The sequence below is a fragment of the Pan paniscus genome, chromosome 4, assembly GCF_029289425.2.
Source record: "Pan paniscus chromosome 4, NHGRI_mPanPan1-v2.0_pri, whole genome shotgun sequence".
NCBI classification, from domain to species: Eukaryota; Metazoa; Chordata; class Mammalia; order Primates; family Hominidae; genus Pan; species Pan paniscus.
Window position 1 is genome coordinate 127,852,475 of NC_073253.2, and position 19,240 is coordinate 127,871,714.

The window sequence follows — 19,240 nt, forward strand, 5'->3', positions numbered from 1 at the left end:
GTGTCTCTCTGTTCCTTTTGTTATGGTGCAGGGTCAGGTGGGGTAAGAACCCCTGCAGACCTTGGCAGAGAGGGTTTCTGGCTTCCTCTTTGTACTGGCAATGAGATTGATCTGCCAAATTCTTCTCACAGGCTGGGCAGGAACCTAGTTACAGGTTCCCACACTGCCCTTCTTCCAGGGGAAGCCTTACAACTCATTTTAATTCTACAATCAGTCTTGGAAAGCACATTCTTTCATTTATTCCCTACCATTTACCCTGCACCATCCCAGGTTCTGGATATACTGTAGAGAGAAAACCAGGTTCACCTCCTGCCTGTGTCCCTGCTCCCCACATCCCCACTAAGTCCTGCTAGATCACTTCCACCTCTGGTGTGCCTTGCAACCTTGAGACTTCTCCAGAGAAATGGGGATGCTCAGCCACATGTGCTCAGACCCTTCCTCCAAACTGGGCATGTACTCAATGGACTGTGCTAACTTCAATTGCTAAGACAGAGGCCAGCAGCAAATTGAACAGTTGTCTATTTTTGTTTTATTAGAACACAACATAACATGAAATAAATATTAATTTACCAAATTCTTAACCATTTCATAAATACTATTAAGTTAACAGACATTTTACAGAATGTTAAGTTAAATAAGAAAAAAGTATATCAATTTTGCCTGGAGGAAAATACTTCAATGATTCTGATATCTGAAATATATTTTAAGAATTTTATGCTTTCTGGCAAAGTGTCAGTATGCCTGAAATATTTACTTTCCCTCTGAAGTTAAATTATACTGAAAATTAAGGCCTGACTCTTTCTTGGCCCTCATTCTCATTGCAGTAAAATGTCCTTCTCCTCCGAAATCTTTGGCTGCAACAAACCAGTTTAGTCTCAACTTTCTATTATCCACTCGGTGTTCATTACACCAAGAAACTCTTGCAGGTAGTCTAGGAATTGGTTTACTCTCCGTCTTTCTTCTCCACACTTTTTCTGTGAAAAAAGAAAAATGACAATAGGTATTACAGGAAACTGTCAATTCCATAGAAATAGGCACAGCCAGACAAATATAGCCTCCATTGAATGTGTGTAACTTACTTTTTGGCCGTCAATGTATTTCTTTATTAAGGACAAGTTTTTGAATAGTCTTTCCACAGTACCCCCTTGCACAGTTTGACTCTCCAGTGTGCCTATTCCCTGAAAGATTTCTTCAGTGCACAGTTGGTGCTAAATGAGGAAAATTTTTAAAATGCAAATAATCAAGACAAGGTATAAAAATTTGGTCCATTGTCCATTCTGCAATGTATATATACTTCAAAACATCATATTGTACACAATAAATATATATACTTTTTAATTCATCAATTAAAAAATAATTATTAAAACAATTTTGGTCCACAAAGTTAGGCTTTGTTTTGCGGTATTTACATGAGTTCCCTTCTCCAAAGAGTTTTTTGTTTGTTTTCTAGGCAACAAACCACCACATATTAAGATAAAAATTTCAAAAAGTAGATGAAGCTTATATGATTACTGAGGAGTTTTATAAAGGATATAACTTAATTATGTAACTGGAAAAAAATGTTTTGGAAGTGTAATGCATTATACATTAAACTCACATCAATGTGTTTCTACAGTTCTAGCTGGTAGTTTTATTCTATTTAGACTAATAAAACTATATATTTTACATTTTAATATGACCAGGACATATTCACATGCATACAACACCATCATATAGTCATAATTATTTAAGTATGCAGAAATTATTAATATAGGGCATTTGTTATATATTTTAATGTCTACTGATCATGGTTCTAAAAATATAATTCTGAGTTGCTAATACTTTCAGAAACACGTTAGAGTGAGAAAGAGTCAGAACTGCACGGAGACTAGCACGCACCTCTCACTCAGTGTGGAATCCTTCTGGAAAGAATCCCTGACACGATGCTCCTTGGGAGGCAAACTAACAACATCACCAAAGAGCCTAATCCACTTGTTTAAAGGATTCTACTTGATAAAAAGTCATTCCTCATATTTATAAGTACAGACATTCACAGCCACCCATATGAAAACAAAATATAGAAAATTAAATAGTTCCAATGATAACTAATGATTTACAGCTTAAAATAGGAAATTTACTTATTCATGCCATCATTTTACTGAATCATAATTTAACTTACATTTTTATGTACAGGAACAGGAATCCTCAGAGTCTGGAGAGGAAAGGAAATACAATCATTTTTACAGCACACCAGCATTCATAACTTTTAACAGAATGTTTGCTGGTGATGTAGTTATCACCCATGTACTAACGTGCTCAGAATCTTATTATTTATAACAGATCTCTCTATATATAGTAAAGGAACCATCACAAATGATTACCTATGCACTTTACAGACTGTAGGAATCATAAAGAAAATTACCTCATTGGCTATCAGCAGAGTTCGATGAGTAGAAAGCAGTGCCAAGGTCTCTTTCACCAATGCACTTGTGGGAATTTCTGTGGGGATGGCATACACGTAGGCAGCTCCAAGAGCTAGCAAACTCAAATGCAGAAGCATCCTCATGGCTCTGAAACGTTCTGCGTTTGCCTTTGGCAAAGAAAGTGCATAGTACAAGACTGCGTCCCCAGTCAATTTATTGTCTGTCTTTGAGGAAATGAATAATTTCTAACAATCAGATAGAGAATGCCTAATAATGGCATATCGTGAAACTAAATGTTTCCAATGCCTTATATCTTAAAAAATAAATTTACTTTTATCTTTTAATAATAAAAATCCCTGTTTCCCCCCTTTAAAAACATTTTCTATTACGAAGAATCTTGGGGTTGATACATCATTGCCCCACATTTGCATTTCTTAAAATCAGAAAATTAACTTCCTCTTAAAAGATGTGTGCAAAACGAAGTATAAGGTAGACCACTAAACAGAATTTTATGCTAAAATACATAAATATTGGGAATGTTTTTTTCAGATCGGCTATGTTCTACCATGACTGTGGCTAGATTAATCTGTCTTAAAAGAAATTGAAAATACTGGTGGGAAGACAGTGATTGAAATGGAAACTGCCAAGCCTTGGCAGGGTCGAGTTCTGTTCACTGGGGTCTTGATTAGGATCCTTTCTGTTGCCAGTGACTAAAAACCTAACCTAAAGTTGTTGAAGATAAAGAGGGAAGGTATTGGCTCATAGAACCAAACAGTCCAGGAATGGAGGCTCTTTTACATTTTGATGGCTTCAGTGACTCTTCCTTGACTCCATCCTTGGGCACCTTTCCCATTGAGGTCTCAAGATGATGTCCAGACTCCTGGATCTATATGTATTCTGTTCATGAGCAGCAGGAAAAAGCAAGCTGTGCTTTTCTGATTGTTTAATCAAAAGCTTTCAAATTCAGTCTCTTTCTGACAAGGGTCGCATGTTCATCCTTGAACTGTGACTAGGGTGTAGTATATACTGATTGGCTCTCCCTGGAGCTAGAGGTGACCCTAATCCCACCTCAACTGCATAGCTGAGAAATGTGGGGTCCCAGTAGTAAAGGGGACACAGATTCTAGGAAGGCAACCAATAAATACCTGTCACAGATACATAATACATGGATGTGTCCTCTCCTTTATGTCCCATAAGGGTGGAGGTGTCCTTTCACACCTTGGGCGGGCCATGAAATTAGGGGAATCAGCCTTTGTTCCTTAGGCTCAGACCTGTAATCCCAGAAAGGTACAAATGAGGCCCCCTCCTAGATCACACACTTCCTTTTTCCCTGGCCTGAACACATATGATGGAGGTGTATGTGGCTCATTGTTTTTAATAGAGTGCTTCAGTGAGCATCCCAGAGTGGCTCTATGTTGCAGCCTAGAAGCCTGACTTCAGGCCTGTCTTGAGCATCAAGAACAGATGGTACCAAACACAAATTGTTGCCCAGAACAGTTTTCCAAAGCTAGGTGCAGTTGTGTATGAGAAGTAGAGGCAGCTGGGAGGTAGACACACCTTTCATACATACGCAATCCCAGCTCTGCACTGGAAAGATAAAGACAGTCTTGGATTTCAGTGGCGGCCTTCTTGTACCACGTTTGGTTTTGTTTGTGCTGAAGTTTTGGACTCTTGGTTAGATGTGTCTGATTTGCGCACTTGAGAAATGTTTTCCTTGAGAAATGTTTCCTTGAGACTGCAGAAGTTTGGCTCACTTCAGAAAATCTATCGGGAGTGAGGTAGGAATCACAATAGGCTTGGTCAAAGTGCTCTTAAAATGGTATTTTCAGAAAAGAAGCTGAGTTCTGGCAGGAGCTTTCTCTTCCCAGAGAATATGAGAGCATTCTCTCTGATTCCCCCTGACACCTTTGTGATACACTGAGGAAGTTAGGGCTTAGGTGAAAGTTTCAGGGGAATTGCCAAATAACTTGTTATTTTAGTACCTTAAATACACAAAGTTCTGAGTGCTTAAATTCTATCATAGGAGGCCGGGCAAGGTGGCTCATGCTTGTAATCCCAGCACTTTGGGAGGCTGAAGCAGAAGGATTGCTTGAGCCCAGGAGTTTGAGACCAGCCCAGGCAACATAGTGAGACTCCATCTCTAGAAAAAATAAAAAATTGGGCTAAACACAGTGGCTCACGCCTGTAATCCCAGCACTTTGGTAAGCCCAGGCAGTGGATCCCTTGAGCCCAGGAGTTCAAGACCAGTGAGTGAAATGGGCAGGGTGTAATACATCAAAGCTGGTGGGGGTCACATGAAACTATAGCATGCATGATCTGTCTAAAGGTGGCAGGTGCTGCTCAGCTCCAGGTGATGGTTGCCAGGTGACACACCTGGGCTCACATTACCCGATCATTCTGTTTTTCAAAGAAGCCTTTATAAAAATTAGCCAGGCGTGGTGGTGTGTGCCTGTAATCCCAGTTACTCGGGAGGCTGAGGCAGGAGAATTGCTTGAACTCAGGAAGCGGAGGTTGCAGTGAGCTGAGGTTGCACCACTGCACTCCAGCCTGCGCAAGAGAGTGAGACTCTGTCTCAAAACAAACAAACAAACAAAAAAACAAAAAGCACAATAACAACAACAACAAAAAAGGAAGGCTGAAATCCTGCTTATTATATATAATCTCTGGATTTTTCAAATGTTGGCAACTGTATAATGTACCATTTTGCAGCCTCTGTTTTACAGCAAAACTGTGGGTTCTTATTGGAAGGCTAGTTATAAAAAATACTTCTTATTCAAAATTGTATTTCTTTTAGAAATGTTTAATTGTGGCAAAATACACATAAAATTTACTATCTTAACCATTTTTTTAAGTGTACAGCTCAGTAGCCTTAAGTACATTCATAATGTTGTGTGACAAATCTCCAGGACTCTTTTCATCTTGCAAAACTGAAACTCTGTACCCATTAAACAACAGCTCCCAACCCCCGCCCCCGTTCTCCCAGCACCTTGCAACCACGCTTCTACTTTCTGTCTTTATGAATTTGATGACTTTAGGTACCTGATATACAGTACTTGGCTTTTTGTGACTGGCTTATATCATTTAGCATAATGTCTATTCTCAAGATTCATCCATTTTGTAGCATGTGTCAATTTTCTTCCTTTTTAAGGCTGAATAATATTTCATTGGATGTCTATACCATGTTTTGTTTATCCATGGTCTGTCGATGGACACTAATGTTGCTTCCATCCTTTGGCTATTGTGAATAATGCTGCTATGAACATGGGTGTACAAAATTAAATTTCTTATAAAGTTTTCATGTCATTAACTTTTCCTCTGTAAGTGTGATCTCCCCAACCTGACTGTAAACTGTCTCGGAGTTGGACCTGTAAAATAATGTATTTGAAAGAGCTTTATTGGCCAGGCGTGGTGGCTCACACCTGTAATCTCAGCACTTTGGGAGGCTGAGGCGGGCAGATCACGAGGTCAGGAGATCGAGACCATCCTGGCTAACACAGTGAAACCCCATCTCCACTAAAAATACAAAAAAATTAGCTGGGCGTGGTGGCCGGCGCCTGTAGTCCCAGCTACTCAGGAGGCTGAGGCAGGAGAATGGCGTGAACCTGGGAGGTGGATGTTGCAGTGAGCTGAGATCACGCCACTGCACACCAGCCTGGGCAACAGAGCGAGACTCCATCTCAAAAAAAAGAAAGAGCTTTATTAATGCAAAACTCCAAATAAAGTTAATGATTTTAATCTCCTGTGCCCAAGAATTCAAAATAATGTATGTAGCTACTACACCCTCAAGGAGATGGAACACAACCCCCTTTCATTAAGAGTGGGATACACAGAGTGACTTTTTAAAAAAGAGAACTGTATGGAAAGGGGAGAATAAGAGGAATAACTTCACAGTGGAGAAACCTGATCAAACACTACTTCAGCTAGGTGATCCCAGTCAATGGTGGCAGTGAAACATCATGTTAACAGCATGTACCTTTGATTTGATGTGATAAGAAAGGAACTTTATCCCTGTCATCTTCCTCCCCAAAACCAGTAACCTCTGCCTAACCATGACACAAACACTACACATACCCAAATGGAAAGACAAAATGCCTGACCAGTACTCCTTAAAACTGTTAAGGTCATCAAAAACAAGCACAGTCTGAGAAACTGACACAGCCAGAGAGGCCTCTAAGAGACATGATGACTACATACAATGTGGTATCATGGATGACACTCAGGAACAGAATAAGGACAACGGGCACAACTAAGGGAATTGGAAAAAGCCTGGAGTTTAGTAATGTACCAATATTAGTTCCTTAGTTGTGACAATTGTACCATAGTAATGTTAACAACAGGGGAAACTGGGTGCGGGGCACACTGGGAATGCTCTCTAACAGTCTTGAAACTTCTCTATAAATCTAAAACTACTTAAAATAAAAAGTGTATTAAAAATAATACTGCGGCGAGGCGTGATGGGTCAGGTCTGTAACCCCAGCACTTTGGGAGGCTGAGGTGGGTGGATTGGTTGAGGTCAGCAGTTCGAGACCAGCCTGGCCAATATGGTGAAACCCTGTTTCTACTAAAATACAAAAATTAGCTAGGCTTGGTGGCTGGCGCCTGTAATCCCAGCTACTTGGGAGGATGAGGCAGGAGAATTACTTGAACCCAGGAGGCAGAGGTTGCCGTGAGCTGAGATAGCGCCACTGCACTCTAGCCTGGGTGACAGAGCGAGATTCCATTTCAAATAAATAAATAAATAAATAAATAATACTGCACATTGAAAAAGTTAATGATTGTTTTTACCATTATTATTTAAAAGGCTTTGCTCAGGAGGCTGAGGCCAGAGGATCAATCGGGCCCAAGAGTTTAAGACTAGCCTGGGCAACATAGCGAGACCCTGTCTCAAAAAAAAAAAAAAAAGCAGAACTTTGAATTCCATGAGTATAATGCAGTTGGCACCTTTTTATTTCACCAGTAGACTATGAGCTCTTTGAGAATAAGGTTTTTATTGAATTGATCTCTTTATCCTTGAGGACTAGCCTATTGTAGACAGTAAAATAAAGATTTGTTAAATAAATAACGGAATGAACAAGCAGGCACTTACAACAACTTTATCTTTTGTTGTACTCGTTGAGTTAATGTGAATACAGCAGGTCCTTGAATAACTTTGCTTAGTTCCACGTTATTTCATTATACTTTGATAAGAAAAACAATCGCTTCCCAGCCAAAGCCATTGTCTATGTGGAGTTTGCACAATCTCTCACATCCCAAAGATGTGCACGCGAGGTGAATTGGCATGTCTACACAGTCCCAGTCTGTGAGTGTGTGTGTGTGCGTATGTGTGTGCGTCTGTGTGCTCTGCAATGGAATGATGCCCTATCCAGGATTGGTGCTCACCTTGTACCTTGAGCTACTGGGATAAACTCCGGCCATCTTCAACCTTCAACTGGAATAGTTGGGTAAGTTATCTTACTTGTTTTTATGAATCTTTCTTAAATGTACATATAGCTCATAATTGTTTCAATGTTTAATATTAGAAGTGTTTGGTCTTTGTTTAGAAGTGTGATGATATTTTTGTGGCCAGAAATATGCCATAGGAATGTAAGCTTTGTTCATATCAATTCACCTACGGTAAAATTGGTTTTGTTATACATCCTTTCCCTTAAAGTCTGTTTCCAAGAACCTATTGATGACATTAAGTGAGGATTACTATACTGTGGAAACTCAAGAAGTCTTTTTTTTTCTTTTATTTGAGACAGAGTCTTGCTCTGTCACCCAGGCTAGAGGGCAGTGGTGCAATCTCGGCTCACTGCAACCTCCGCCTCCCAGGTTCAAGCGATTCTCCTGCCTCAGCTTCCTGAGTAGCTGGGATTACAGGCACCTGCCACCACGCCCAGCTAACTTTTGTATTTTTAGTAGAGACGGGGTTTCACCATCTTGGCCAGGCTGGTCTGAAACTCCTGACCTCGTGATCCGCCCGCCTCGGCCTCCCAAAGTGCTGGGATTACAGGCATGAGCCACCGTGCCCGGCCTCAAGGAGTCTTTTACCTGCAGCTAGGAGCCCAAAGTAACAAACAACAGGAGTTCTTTGGCAGAACTCCTGGGCAAAAGAGAGCAAAGCTTTAAAGTTCAGCTACAGAGACGGAGGCAATGTGAACTACCATTTAGATTTTTTAAAATCCACATTATTTTAGGGAAATAGAAAGAAATAAACAATTAGTACTTTGATTTTTAAATAATTACTGGTTGGTAATTTTATAATTTAAAAAAAGCACTTTGATTAATATTGAAAAGTTACATTGGTGGGTAACATCCATCCTTTTGCCCTAAAACTTTTATCTCTATTAGTGGGTAACACATTGGCAACATGTCTTTAAAACTGATAACTGTGGTTTTTACTGTGTAGTCCTTAAGGTCAAATGACTTTTCCATGAACTGATTCTAATCAACTGGGCATGATGCCTCGCAATTTTCATGATGACTAAATGTAAATTGATAACATCTCTTTTTCTTCTTGACTCTATTCGAAATTCTATCCTTTCAATCTCCCTTTAATATGATTTTTTAATTGAATAAATAACATTATAGGAAAATAAACACAGAATTTCTTGGTATAGCAACTATCAGTTTTTTGAAAACATCTTCTAATCCTTACTAACACATAGACAGTTTTACAGTTTTAATCAGTGAATATATGCAGTTTGTATTTATCTTTTTTATGAGTATTTCTTTTTCACATATCTATACAATTTACCTACTTATTATTTTAGTGATAACCTGCTATTAGATGAAACTGATGTACCATAGTTTCCATCACCATTTCCCAACTTTTAGGCACTGGGGTTGTTTCTAGCCTTCCACAATTTTAAACAATGCTACTATAAACACCTGTGTAAAATTTTAAAAATTTTCCTTATGCTAATGAACTTGTATAATCATGTTTATAGCTTTTGTTACATTTTACCAGATTACCCTCTGAAAATATTCAATGCAGAAAAAAGAAATCTTTTTTTTTTTTTTTTTTGAGACAGAGTCTCACTCTGTCGCCAGGCTGGAGTGCAGTGGCACAATCTCAGCTCACTGCAAGCTCCGCCTCCTGGGTTCAAGCGATTCTCCTGCCTCAGCCTCCGGAGTAGCTGGGACTAAAGGCACGCGCCATCACGCCCAGCTAATTTTTGTATTTTTAGTAGAGACGGGGTTTCAACATGTTGGCCAGGATGGTCTTGATCTGTTGACGTCGTGATCTGCCCGTCTCGGCCTCCCAAAGTGCTGGGATTACAGGCGTGAGCCAATGCGCCTGGCCAGAAAAAATAACTCTTATATTTTCACAGGGTTTTACAATTTATAAAGCATTTTCACAAAAATAGCTTTGTTTAATCTTGATATTAGCACCAGGAGATAGATTTCTTTCTCTGAAGTTCCATTAGCACCAGGCTTTAAAGGTTTTGCTAATGGAGAGCGAATGAACCCAGAAGGAAGAAGTGACGCAGAAGCAGTGGGAATCAAAGAGTTTGATAAATATGCTGGTAAAGCTAAATGAATAATGCTGGTTTAAAAATAACTGATTTCATTTGTTTTGTTTCTTATTTGAAGACAATGAGGAACAAAAATGCTAAATAGTGATAATGTGGAAGGTGGGGGGTGATCTTCTGGCACATTTTACAGTCCTTGTATTGTTCAGAAGGATCCTAATGATATTAACTCTGGACTTCAAAATAGTAATGTGAAAAATTTAAGAGTGCCCACTAAAAGAATAGAAATAGAATGTGTATCTTCCAAATCAGTAGAGTAAAACAAGGAATAAAGAAAGCTTGGATATTCTACAAAGCAGGAAAGGAGACAAAGAAACAAAGAAAAAGCACAGGAATAAGACATAAGCCTAAATTTACCAGCAATCACAGTAATTGAAAACAGATGAAAGTCATTTATTAAAAGGCAAATACTATAAAATTGCATTAGAAATCATCTATCAGCTATTTTCAAGAGATACACAATGCAAAACAACATAGGAAGTTTGGATGCAAAGATATATAGCAGGTCCTAGAATAACTTTGTTATAACATTCACGAGAAAACAATAATTAATTCTTGGCCAGGCTGTGTGGAGTTTGCACATTTCCTAATGTCTGTGTGGGGTTTCTCTGGGTATTCCAGTTTCCTCTCACATCCCAAAGATGTGCATGTGAGGTGAACTGGCATGTCTACATGGTCCCAGTCTGCATGTGTGTGTGTGTGTGTGTGCGTGCATGCGTGTGTGTGTGTTCTGTGATGGAATGGCATCCTGTTCAGGGTTGGTGCCCAGCTCGCACGCTGAGCTGATGGGATAAGCTCCAGCCACCTGCAAACTTGAACTGGAATAGTTGGGTAAATACTTATTTTACTTGCTTTTATGAATCTTTCTTAAATGTATCTATTGCTCACATTTGTTTCAATGTTTAATATTGAATAGAAGTGTTTTCATCTTTATTTATAAGTTTGATATTTTTATGACCAAAAATATGTTCTACGAACTTGTCTCTTGTTTATATCAACTAGCCTATGATAAAATTGGTTTCATTTCCCTTAAATTGCAATTTCTAAGAACGAATCCATACTAGTCAAAAGAAAGCTCATGTACCAATATTAATATCAGAAAAAAGGGAGAATTATGTTAGAAAGTATTGTAAGAATAAAGAGGTTCTCAGGCTGGGCGCAGCGGCTCAAGCCTGTAATCCCAGCACTTTGGGAGGCCGAGGCGGGTGGTTCATGAGGTCAAGAGATCGAGACCATCCTGGCCAACATAGTGAAACCCCGTCTCTACTAAAAATACAAAAATTAGCTGGGCTTGGTGGTGCACGCCTGTAGTCCCAGCTACTCGGGAGGCTGAGGCAGGAGAATCGCCTGAACCCGGGAGGCAGAGGTTGCAGTGAGCCGAGATTGCGCCACTGCACTCCAGCCTGGCAACAGAGCAAGACTCTGTCTCAAAAACAAAACAAAACAACAACAACAACAAAAAAAAAAACAAAGAATAAAGAAGTTCTCTATTAGGTATAAAACAGTATCTCATAGTAGTTTTATTTTTCATTTCATTAATTTTAGCACCAGTGAAACTAAATATTTTTTGGAAGTAGTAGTTTACTAAGAAGTGGAGACTTCACTGATTTGCCTTTTTATTTTAGGGATTAATCATTTTGATTACAAATCTTTTCCACCCCAATCCTAGAGCTTTTATCTTAGTTTTATAGTTTCCATTGTTACAAAGTTGAAATTTTTTTGTAATGGAACCTGGTTACCTTGGCATGTCCATTTTTTTCCTTCAACTCACTATTTTTTTTCTGAAGTATTTTAAATTACAGACAGCATGACACACTATCACTAATACTTCCATATGCATCTCAAAGAAGATCATTTTCTTACATAGCAAAATATTATCACACCAAATACAATGAAATTAACAAGAATTATTATTATTATTATTTTTGAGATAGAGTCCTGCTCTGTCACCCAGGCTGGAGTGCAGTGGCGTGATCTTGGCTCACTGCAACCTCCACCTCCCGGGTTCAGCGATTTTCCTGCCTCAGCCTCCTGAGGAGCTGGGACTACAGGTGCATGCCACCAGGCCCGGCTAATTTTTTGTATTTTTAGTAGAGACGGGGTTTCACCGTGTTAGCCAGGATGGTCTCAATCTCCTGGCCTCATGATCCTCCTGCCTCAGATAATTTTTTTATTATCTAATTTCCAGTCTACATTGAAATTTTCCTACATATCTCCCAAATTTCCTTCACACATCTATGGCAAAACCAGTTTCCAAACTAGGACCATGCATTCCATTGGGGTGGTATGTATCTCAAGTCTCTTAATTTGCAACAGTATGTTTTTTAATAAGTCTTTTAAAATCTACAATCGTCTTTGCTTTAATGATAATGATCTCCTGAGAGCCTGTGCCAGTGTCTTGTAACAGTTTCTAGCTTCTGGATTTGCCTTTTCCAACCCTGTGTTGCAGTTAGCTTAATCCTTGTAATTCCTGTGAACTGAAAGTTACATCTAAAGGTATGATTAGATTGAAGTTCAACTTTTTTCCGTTTTTAAGAAAGCAAAACTGCATAAGAGATAATGTTGGGTACTTCATGCTAAGACCAGAGACAAGCAGTATCTTATCTCAGTGATTGCTAATTTCTTATGCTACTTTGTTTGGGTCATAAAATTCCCCTTTAAAAGTAGAGGTAATTACATTTCTTGCTGCTTCTTTTATTGCTTCCAGAAATATCTTTCTGAAATTTTATCCACCAGAACTTACAGTGGTAAGTAAAGTGTAGATTTGCTTTTTTCTTCCTACTGATATCCAAGTATCCACAGTATTCATTTAAATGGTCTTGGTGGTGGCCGGGCGCGCTGGCTCACGCCTGTAATCCCAGCACTTTGGGAGGCCGAGGCGGACGGATCGCGAGGTCAGGGGATAGAGACCATCCTGGCTAACACGGTGAAACCCCGTCTCTACTAACAATACAAAAATTAGCCGGGCGCCGGGCGCGGTGGCGGGCGCCTGTAGTCCCAGCTACAGTCCTCAGAGGCTGAGGCAGTAGAATGGCGTGAACCCGGGAGGCGGAGCTTCCAGCGAGCTGAGATCGCGCCACTGCACTCCAACCTGGGCAACAGAGGGAGACTCCGTCTTAAAAAAAAAAAAAAAAAAAAAAAAAAAGTCTTGGTGGTTTACACAAATGTTTATATTTGCCAAAACACATGGAATTGTACCCTGGAAAAGGGTGAATTTTACTGTATGTCAATTATGCTTCAATAAATCTGACTTAAAAAATGGTCTTGGCCAGGCGCAGTGGCTCACACCTGTAATCCCAGCACTTTGGGAGGCCGAGGCGGGTGGATCACAAGGTTAGGAGTTCGAGACCAGCTTGACCAACATGGTGAAACCCCGTCTCTACTAAAAATACAAAAAAATAGCCAGGTGTGGTGCCACGTGCCTGTAATCCCAGCTACTCAGGAGGCTGAGGCAGAAGAATCACTTGAACCCGGGAGGTGGAGGTTGCAGTGAGCCAAGATCGCACCATTGCACTCCAGTCTGGGTGACAGAGCGAGACTCCATCTCAAAAAAAAAAAAAAAAAAGTCTCCACTTGAATAGTCAGTTATTCAAAGAAGATACACAAATGGCCAATAAACACATGAAATGATGCTACTAATAATTATTGAAATGCAAATCAAAATTACAATGAGGTATCACTTCACACTCATCAGGATGGCTACCATAAAAAAAAACATAAAATAACAAGTGTTGGCAAGCATATGTAGAAATTGAAACCCTTATGCACTATTGGTGGGAATGTCAAATGTTACAACCACTGTGGAAAACAGTATGGCAGTTCCTCCAATAATTAAAAATTGAATTACTATATGATCTAATAATTCCACTTCTGGGTATATACCCAAAAGAATTGAAAGCAGGGTCCAGAAGTGACATTTGTACACCAATATATATAGCCACACTATTCACAATAGCTAAAACGTGAAAGTAACCCAAATGTCCATCAATAGATGGATAAACAAAATGTGATGTGTATTGTAATGAATCTTATTCAACCTTAAAAACGACCTGAATTCTGATATATGCTACAGTGGTCCCCAACCTTTTTGGCACCAGGGACCAGTCTCACGGAAGACAGTTTTTCCACAGACAGGAGTGGGGTGATGGTTTTGGGATGAAACTGTTCGACCTTACATCATCAGGCATTAGATTCTCATAAGGAATGGGCAAGCTAGATCCCTTGCATGGGGCAACCTACATCCTTCTCATGGGCAGTTCAAAATACGGTTTGTGTTCCTATGAGAATCTAATGCCCCCACTGATCTGAGGCCCAGCTCGGGTGGTAATGTTCACTCACCTGCTGCTCACCTCCTACTGTGCCACCAGGTTCCTAACAGGCCAGGTATGCATACTGGTCAGTGACCCAGGGGTTGGGGACTGAGCTGCAACATGGATGAACCTTGAGGACATTATAAGTGAAATGAGCCAGTCACAAAAAGATAAATACTGTATGATTCCACTTATATGAGGTACTTAGTAAAAAATTATAGAGACAGTAAGTAGAATGTTGGTTGTCAGGGTTTGGAGGATGTGGGGAGGAAAGGGTTATTGTTTAATGGGTAGTTTGTTTTGCAAAATGAAAAGATTTGTAGAGGTTGAAAGGTGGTGACGGTTGTACGTGAGTATACTTAACACCACTGAAATGTACACTTGGTTAAGACAGTAAATTCTTTTTGAGACGGAGTCTCGCTCTGTTGCCCAGGCTGGAGTGCAGTGGTGCGGTCTCGGCTCACTGCAAGCTCCGCCTCCTGGGTTCATACCATTCTCCTGCCTCAGCCTCCTGAGTAGCTGGGACCATCGGCGCCTGCCACCATGCCCGGCTAATTTTTTGTGTTTTCAGTAGAGATGGGGTTTCACCGTGTTAGCCAAGATGGTCTTGATCTCCTGACCTCGTGATCCACCCGTCTCGGCCTCCCAAAGTGCTGGGATTACAGGCGTGAGCCACCGCGCCTGGCCAAGACAGTAAATTTTATGTGTATTTTACAATTTTTAAAATGAAAAAAGGTCTTTAGTCTTTTCCCATTGTTTTATTACATTTGCTTTGCCAAGTAAGACATTCCTATATAATTTTAATGTTTTGTTCCATTAGTTATTTTAAGTATTTTGTAATAACTGACACTTTCCGGTTTTTTTAACCTGGTACAGCAAGAGACTATTTCTCACTGGTCTTCCCCACTTGCATCCTTTGGCACATACATTTATGTATTAGGTTCTGTAAATTATTTGCTTGGGATTGTATGGCTGGAGAAACATTTCCTACATTTTTCCAAGGCAGGCAGAGGCAAATTATACCACTACAGTAATTCCAAATTTGTGTTTCATTTAAATGTCCTCCACTATTGTTTCAGTAATTTTTATGTATGTTCCTCTAGGCCCTTAAATGTGATATCCCTCCATTAAGTTTGTTTCCAAGAAAGCAATATTCTCAGTTACTTCTGAGACAAGTAACTTCTCTTTCCCTTATTTTTAAAGATATCTATTGCTGGGAGCACTGATCGGAATGGATTACCTCTACATTCTTCATATTTGCAGACTGCTTTTAGTTTTAGTTCCCAGACTTTTGGTCTTAAAGACGCCTTTACACTAAAAAATTCGGGGGACCTCAAAGAGCGTGTACGTGAGTTATAATTATCAACATTTACTCAATTAGAAATTAAAATTGGTATTTCTAAGCGCAAGAAAACACATGCGCACATTCCATTAACCGCCACTGCAATGGCGTCATCACATGTTTTGTGATCACTGGAAATTACTACACGAACGTTAGAGAGAGAATGAGAATGAAAAGGAAAATAGTTTTGACATGAACTGACCCCGCTTCCTGGGTCTCCAATCCACCCCACCACTACCCCCATTCCAGGAGTCCCAGGATCAAGCTTTGGGAAGCGCCATCCGTCACAGGTCTTGGTCTCCCCTTCCAAAAGTCAGTGCCTCTCCAGGCTGCCCATCCCCAGCAAAGATCCGGAAGCCGGAAGTCCGCTGCCCCTGGCAACAGCACCCAGCACCTAGCCCTCTGCTTCGCCGTACCGCACCCGGAAGTCGGAGCTGCGCACGCACCGCGGGACTCTGAATTCCCGGCATGCCCCAGGAGAGCGGCGTGGACGCGTGCGGGCCTAGAGGCCCACGTGATCCGCAGGGCGGCCGAGGCAGGAAGCTGTGAGTGCGCGGTTGCGGGGTCGCATTGTGGCTACGGCTTTGCGTCCCCGGCGGGCAGCCCCAGGCTGGTCCCCGCCTCCGCTCTCCCCACCGGCGGGGAAAGCAGCTGGTGTGGGAGGAAAGGCTCCATCCCCCGCCCCCTCTCTCCCGCTGTTGGCTGGCAGGATCTTTTGGCAGTCCTGTGGCCTCGCTCCCCGCCCGGATCCTCCTGACCTTGAGATTCGCGGGTCTCACGTCCCGTGCACGCCTTGCTTCGGCCTCAGTTAAGCCTTTGTGGGCTCCAGGTCCCTGGTGAGATTAGAAACGTTTGCAAACATGTCCCGGATCGAAAAGATGAGCATTCTGGGCGTGCGGAGTTTTGGAATAGAGGACAAAGATAAGCAAATTATCACTTTCTTCAGCCCCCTTACAATTTTGGTTGGACCCAATGGGGCGGGAAAGACGGTAAGTCTTCAGTAGCCGCCTTCAGTTTACAGGTCGCTACATCTTTCGGAGAATAAAATGGGAAGTTCAGAACTCTCCTTAGGAGCAGAAGCGTCCCTAGGGCTCCACAGGTGTAGGCCCTTAAAGTGCCTTGGGGTGTGGCCTGCAGGCTACAGCGACCTTAGGAGTTAGCCTGAAGCAGTCCCGGAAGGATGTCCGGACCTGGCCTGGGGACAAGGTTTACTTAAGAATCCCACGATACTGGGAGCTGTCGCCGCTCACTCAGAGTTCAGTTCCCACTGGATGCCCTTTGGTCTGTATTGATGTTTTTAACGCTGTCTCCTTGCTCTCAAAGCATAGCATTCACTTCCCAGTAGTTGTCCTATACAAGAATTCCTTTAAAAGTTATAAAATGATACATACATGACTAAAGAGTTCCCAAGTATGCCAACTGTCCAAACATAATACATGGAAAATAAATGACTTAACTTCAAAATGTAACTGATGTAGTGGGGCTTAACTTGGAAAACTTCTCTTCTTAAAACTCAGTCAAAAATTTAACGTTGGTGCACGACTGACTTTTTTTTTTTTTTAAGCCGTGGGACTATTTATAAATTTGAATGGAAAGAATAACCAAGAGGCATTCTGGTCAGGAATAGTGGCTTAAGAAAAAGCAAGACGATGTCAGTATAGCAGGGAGAAGAGTCTAAAGGAAGGATTTGTGAAGAGTGTAGAAAGAGAGAAGGTTGAGAATTGAATGCCAAACTTGTTTACTGTTGTTTTTGTAAAAATGTTATTTGTTGAATGCTTGTTATGTACTTAGCATTGTACTAAATACTAGCAGAAGGGAGAGTAGTACTGTATAGTGTTTATGAGGACTGGCTGCCTCAATACAGATTTTTCGCTTCATTTATTAGTTGTCTGACTGTTGGCGAGTGACCTCACTGCTCTGTGCTTTAGTTTTCTCATTTATAAAATGGAGATTAAAAATAGTTTCTACAGCTGGGCACGGTGGCTCACGCCTGTAATCCCAGCACTTTGGGAGGCCGAGGCGGGTGGATCACCTGAGGTCAGGAGTTCGAGACCAGCCTGGCCAACGTGGCGAAACCCCATCTCTAATAAAAATACAAAAATTAGCCAGGCGTGGTGGCGCATGCCTGTAATCCTAGCTACTGGGGAGGCCGAGGCAGGAGAATCGCTTGAACCGGGGAGGTGGAGGTTGCAGTGAGCCGAGATCACGCCATTGCACTACACCAGCCTGGGTGACAGAGGGAGACTCTCTCCCCCAACAACAACAACAACAAAAAAAAGTTTCTTCAGGCTGGGCATGGTGGCTGACGACTGTAATCCGAGCCGTTTGGGAGGCTGAGGCTGGGGGATTGCTTGAGCCCAGGAGGTCGAGAGGTCAAGGCTGCAGTAAGCCATGATCATGCAGCTGCACTGCAGCCTGGGCAGCAGAATGAGACCCTGTCTCTTAAACAAAAAGTTCCTACAGCCTGGAGTTAATGTGAGAATTAAATAAATGTACGTAAGAGTGCTTAGTACAATTCAGTACTTAATTGTTAGCCATTCTTATTATTAACTTAAATTAGTTTAAAGGGTTTCAGTTGAAAATAATTATTTTTTCCCAAGTAACAATTCTTCATATTAGGATAACTTCTTAGTTATATAGCATTTCTGTGAACTTACAGCATTAACACTTGATCATATTTTTATTACAGGTTTTATAATGTCAGATTTTATCTATTATAGTTTCCATGATAAATAATATTTTTGTAATGAATTCATATTTTATGATAAACTTCTGTGGTTCTCTTATAACGAAATAATGTAATTTTCTATTTCTTTAGACCATCATTGAATGTTTAAAATATATTTGTACTGGAGATTTCCCTCCTGGAACCAAAGGAAATACATTTGTACACGATCCCAAGGTAATGGTGCTAGTACAATTTTGTATTTTTATAATTATAAAAATGATAATAGCTTATTATAGAAAACTTGGCACTGGAAAAGTATAAAGAGAAATGAAAGTCAGCCCCACACAGTTTTAGCACCCAGTAGTAACCGTTGTTAACATTTTCATGTATTTTCCTCCTCCTTTAAATACTGTTTTATACAGCTGATGTCATACTCTTAATTTTGTATTCTGGGTTTTTTTCCCCACTTAACATTATCATGAAGTCCCATGTCATTAAAAAACTATCATCTGGGTGTTTGGTATGTAAGTGTTTCTTTTAATCTTTATACTGTTTTGTATGTCTGAGATATTTTCTACTTAAAGTGCATGAACACTTTAGTAATTATGTAATTTTCTTACATTAGATTGCTTTCAGTTTTTCATTAAAATGTACCATGATAAGCCAGGCTTGGGGGTGTGTGCCAGTACTCCCAGATAGCTCTAGAGGCTGAGATGGGAGGATTGCTTCAGCCCAGGAGTTCAAGGCTAGCCTGGACAATATAGTGAGACCCACTGTCTAGAAAAAAAAGTATCATGATAAAAATCTTTGTGTATGAATCATTGTTTGAATTATGGTGTTTATACTATTCGTGTGTGTAAAGGACATAGAATTTGGTCTATAGGTTTGTTTTTGCACATATAGAAGTGAAACAACAATACATACACACACACACATACATACATACATATATATATATATATATATATATATAGTTTAGTTATTTTTGGTGGGGTCATGTGCCT

General features: G+C 40.5%; 2 protein-coding genes across 4 annotated transcripts in view; one reads left to right on the forward strand and one right to left on the reverse strand.

Moving 5' to 3' along the window:
• Positions 1 to 509: 509 nt before the first annotated feature.
• On the reverse strand, positions 510 to 15,899 carry IL5 (interleukin 5). The gene is made up of 6 exons (XM_034960481.3): positions 15,771 to 15,899; positions 3,960 to 4,166; positions 2,402 to 3,673; positions 2,159 to 2,191; positions 1,080 to 1,208; positions 510 to 974 (listed from the first exon to the last, which is right to left on the reverse strand). Exons 3-6 carry the CDS (start codon positions 2,543 to 2,545, stop codon positions 876 to 878), a joined length of 405 nt encoding a protein of 134 aa, XP_034816372.1. The 5' UTR covers positions 2,546 to 3,673; positions 3,960 to 4,166; positions 15,771 to 15,899; the 3' UTR covers positions 510 to 875.
• RAD50 (RAD50 double strand break repair protein) overlaps positions 15,435 to 19,240 on the forward strand; it is an 87,236-nt gene continuing 83,430 nt past the window's right edge. The window contains exons 1-2 of one of the 3 annotated variants that reach the window (XM_034960466.3): positions 15,435 to 15,570; positions 18,387 to 18,470. Coding sequence is in view for 1 of the 3 variants with exons in the window: in XM_003829302.6 (XP_003829350.1) it covers positions 16,429 to 16,557; positions 18,387 to 18,470 (213 nt within the window). In the remaining 2 variants the exon portion in view is untranslated. Of the gene's footprint in view, positions 15,571 to 15,928; positions 16,558 to 18,386; positions 18,471 to 19,240 lie in introns of those variants that run through there. The other 2 variants (XM_003829302.6, XM_055112628.2) reach the window with 2 other exon arrangements.

Excerpts from the sequence above, each read along its gene's own strand:
- IL5 (XM_034960481.3), bottom strand. The coding sequence starts at position 2,545 with ATGAGGATGCTTCTGCATTTGAGTTTGCTAGCTCTTGGAGCTGCCTAC. Across the intron at positions 1,209-2,158 it reads CTGTTCCTGTACATAAAAAT|CACCAACTGTGCACTGAAGA; the intron begins GTAAGTTAAATT and ends TTCCTCATTTAG. Across the intron at positions 975-1,079 it reads AATACATTGACGGCCAAAAA|AAAAAGTGTGGAGAAGAAAG; the intron begins GTAAGTTACACA and ends CTTTTTTCACAG.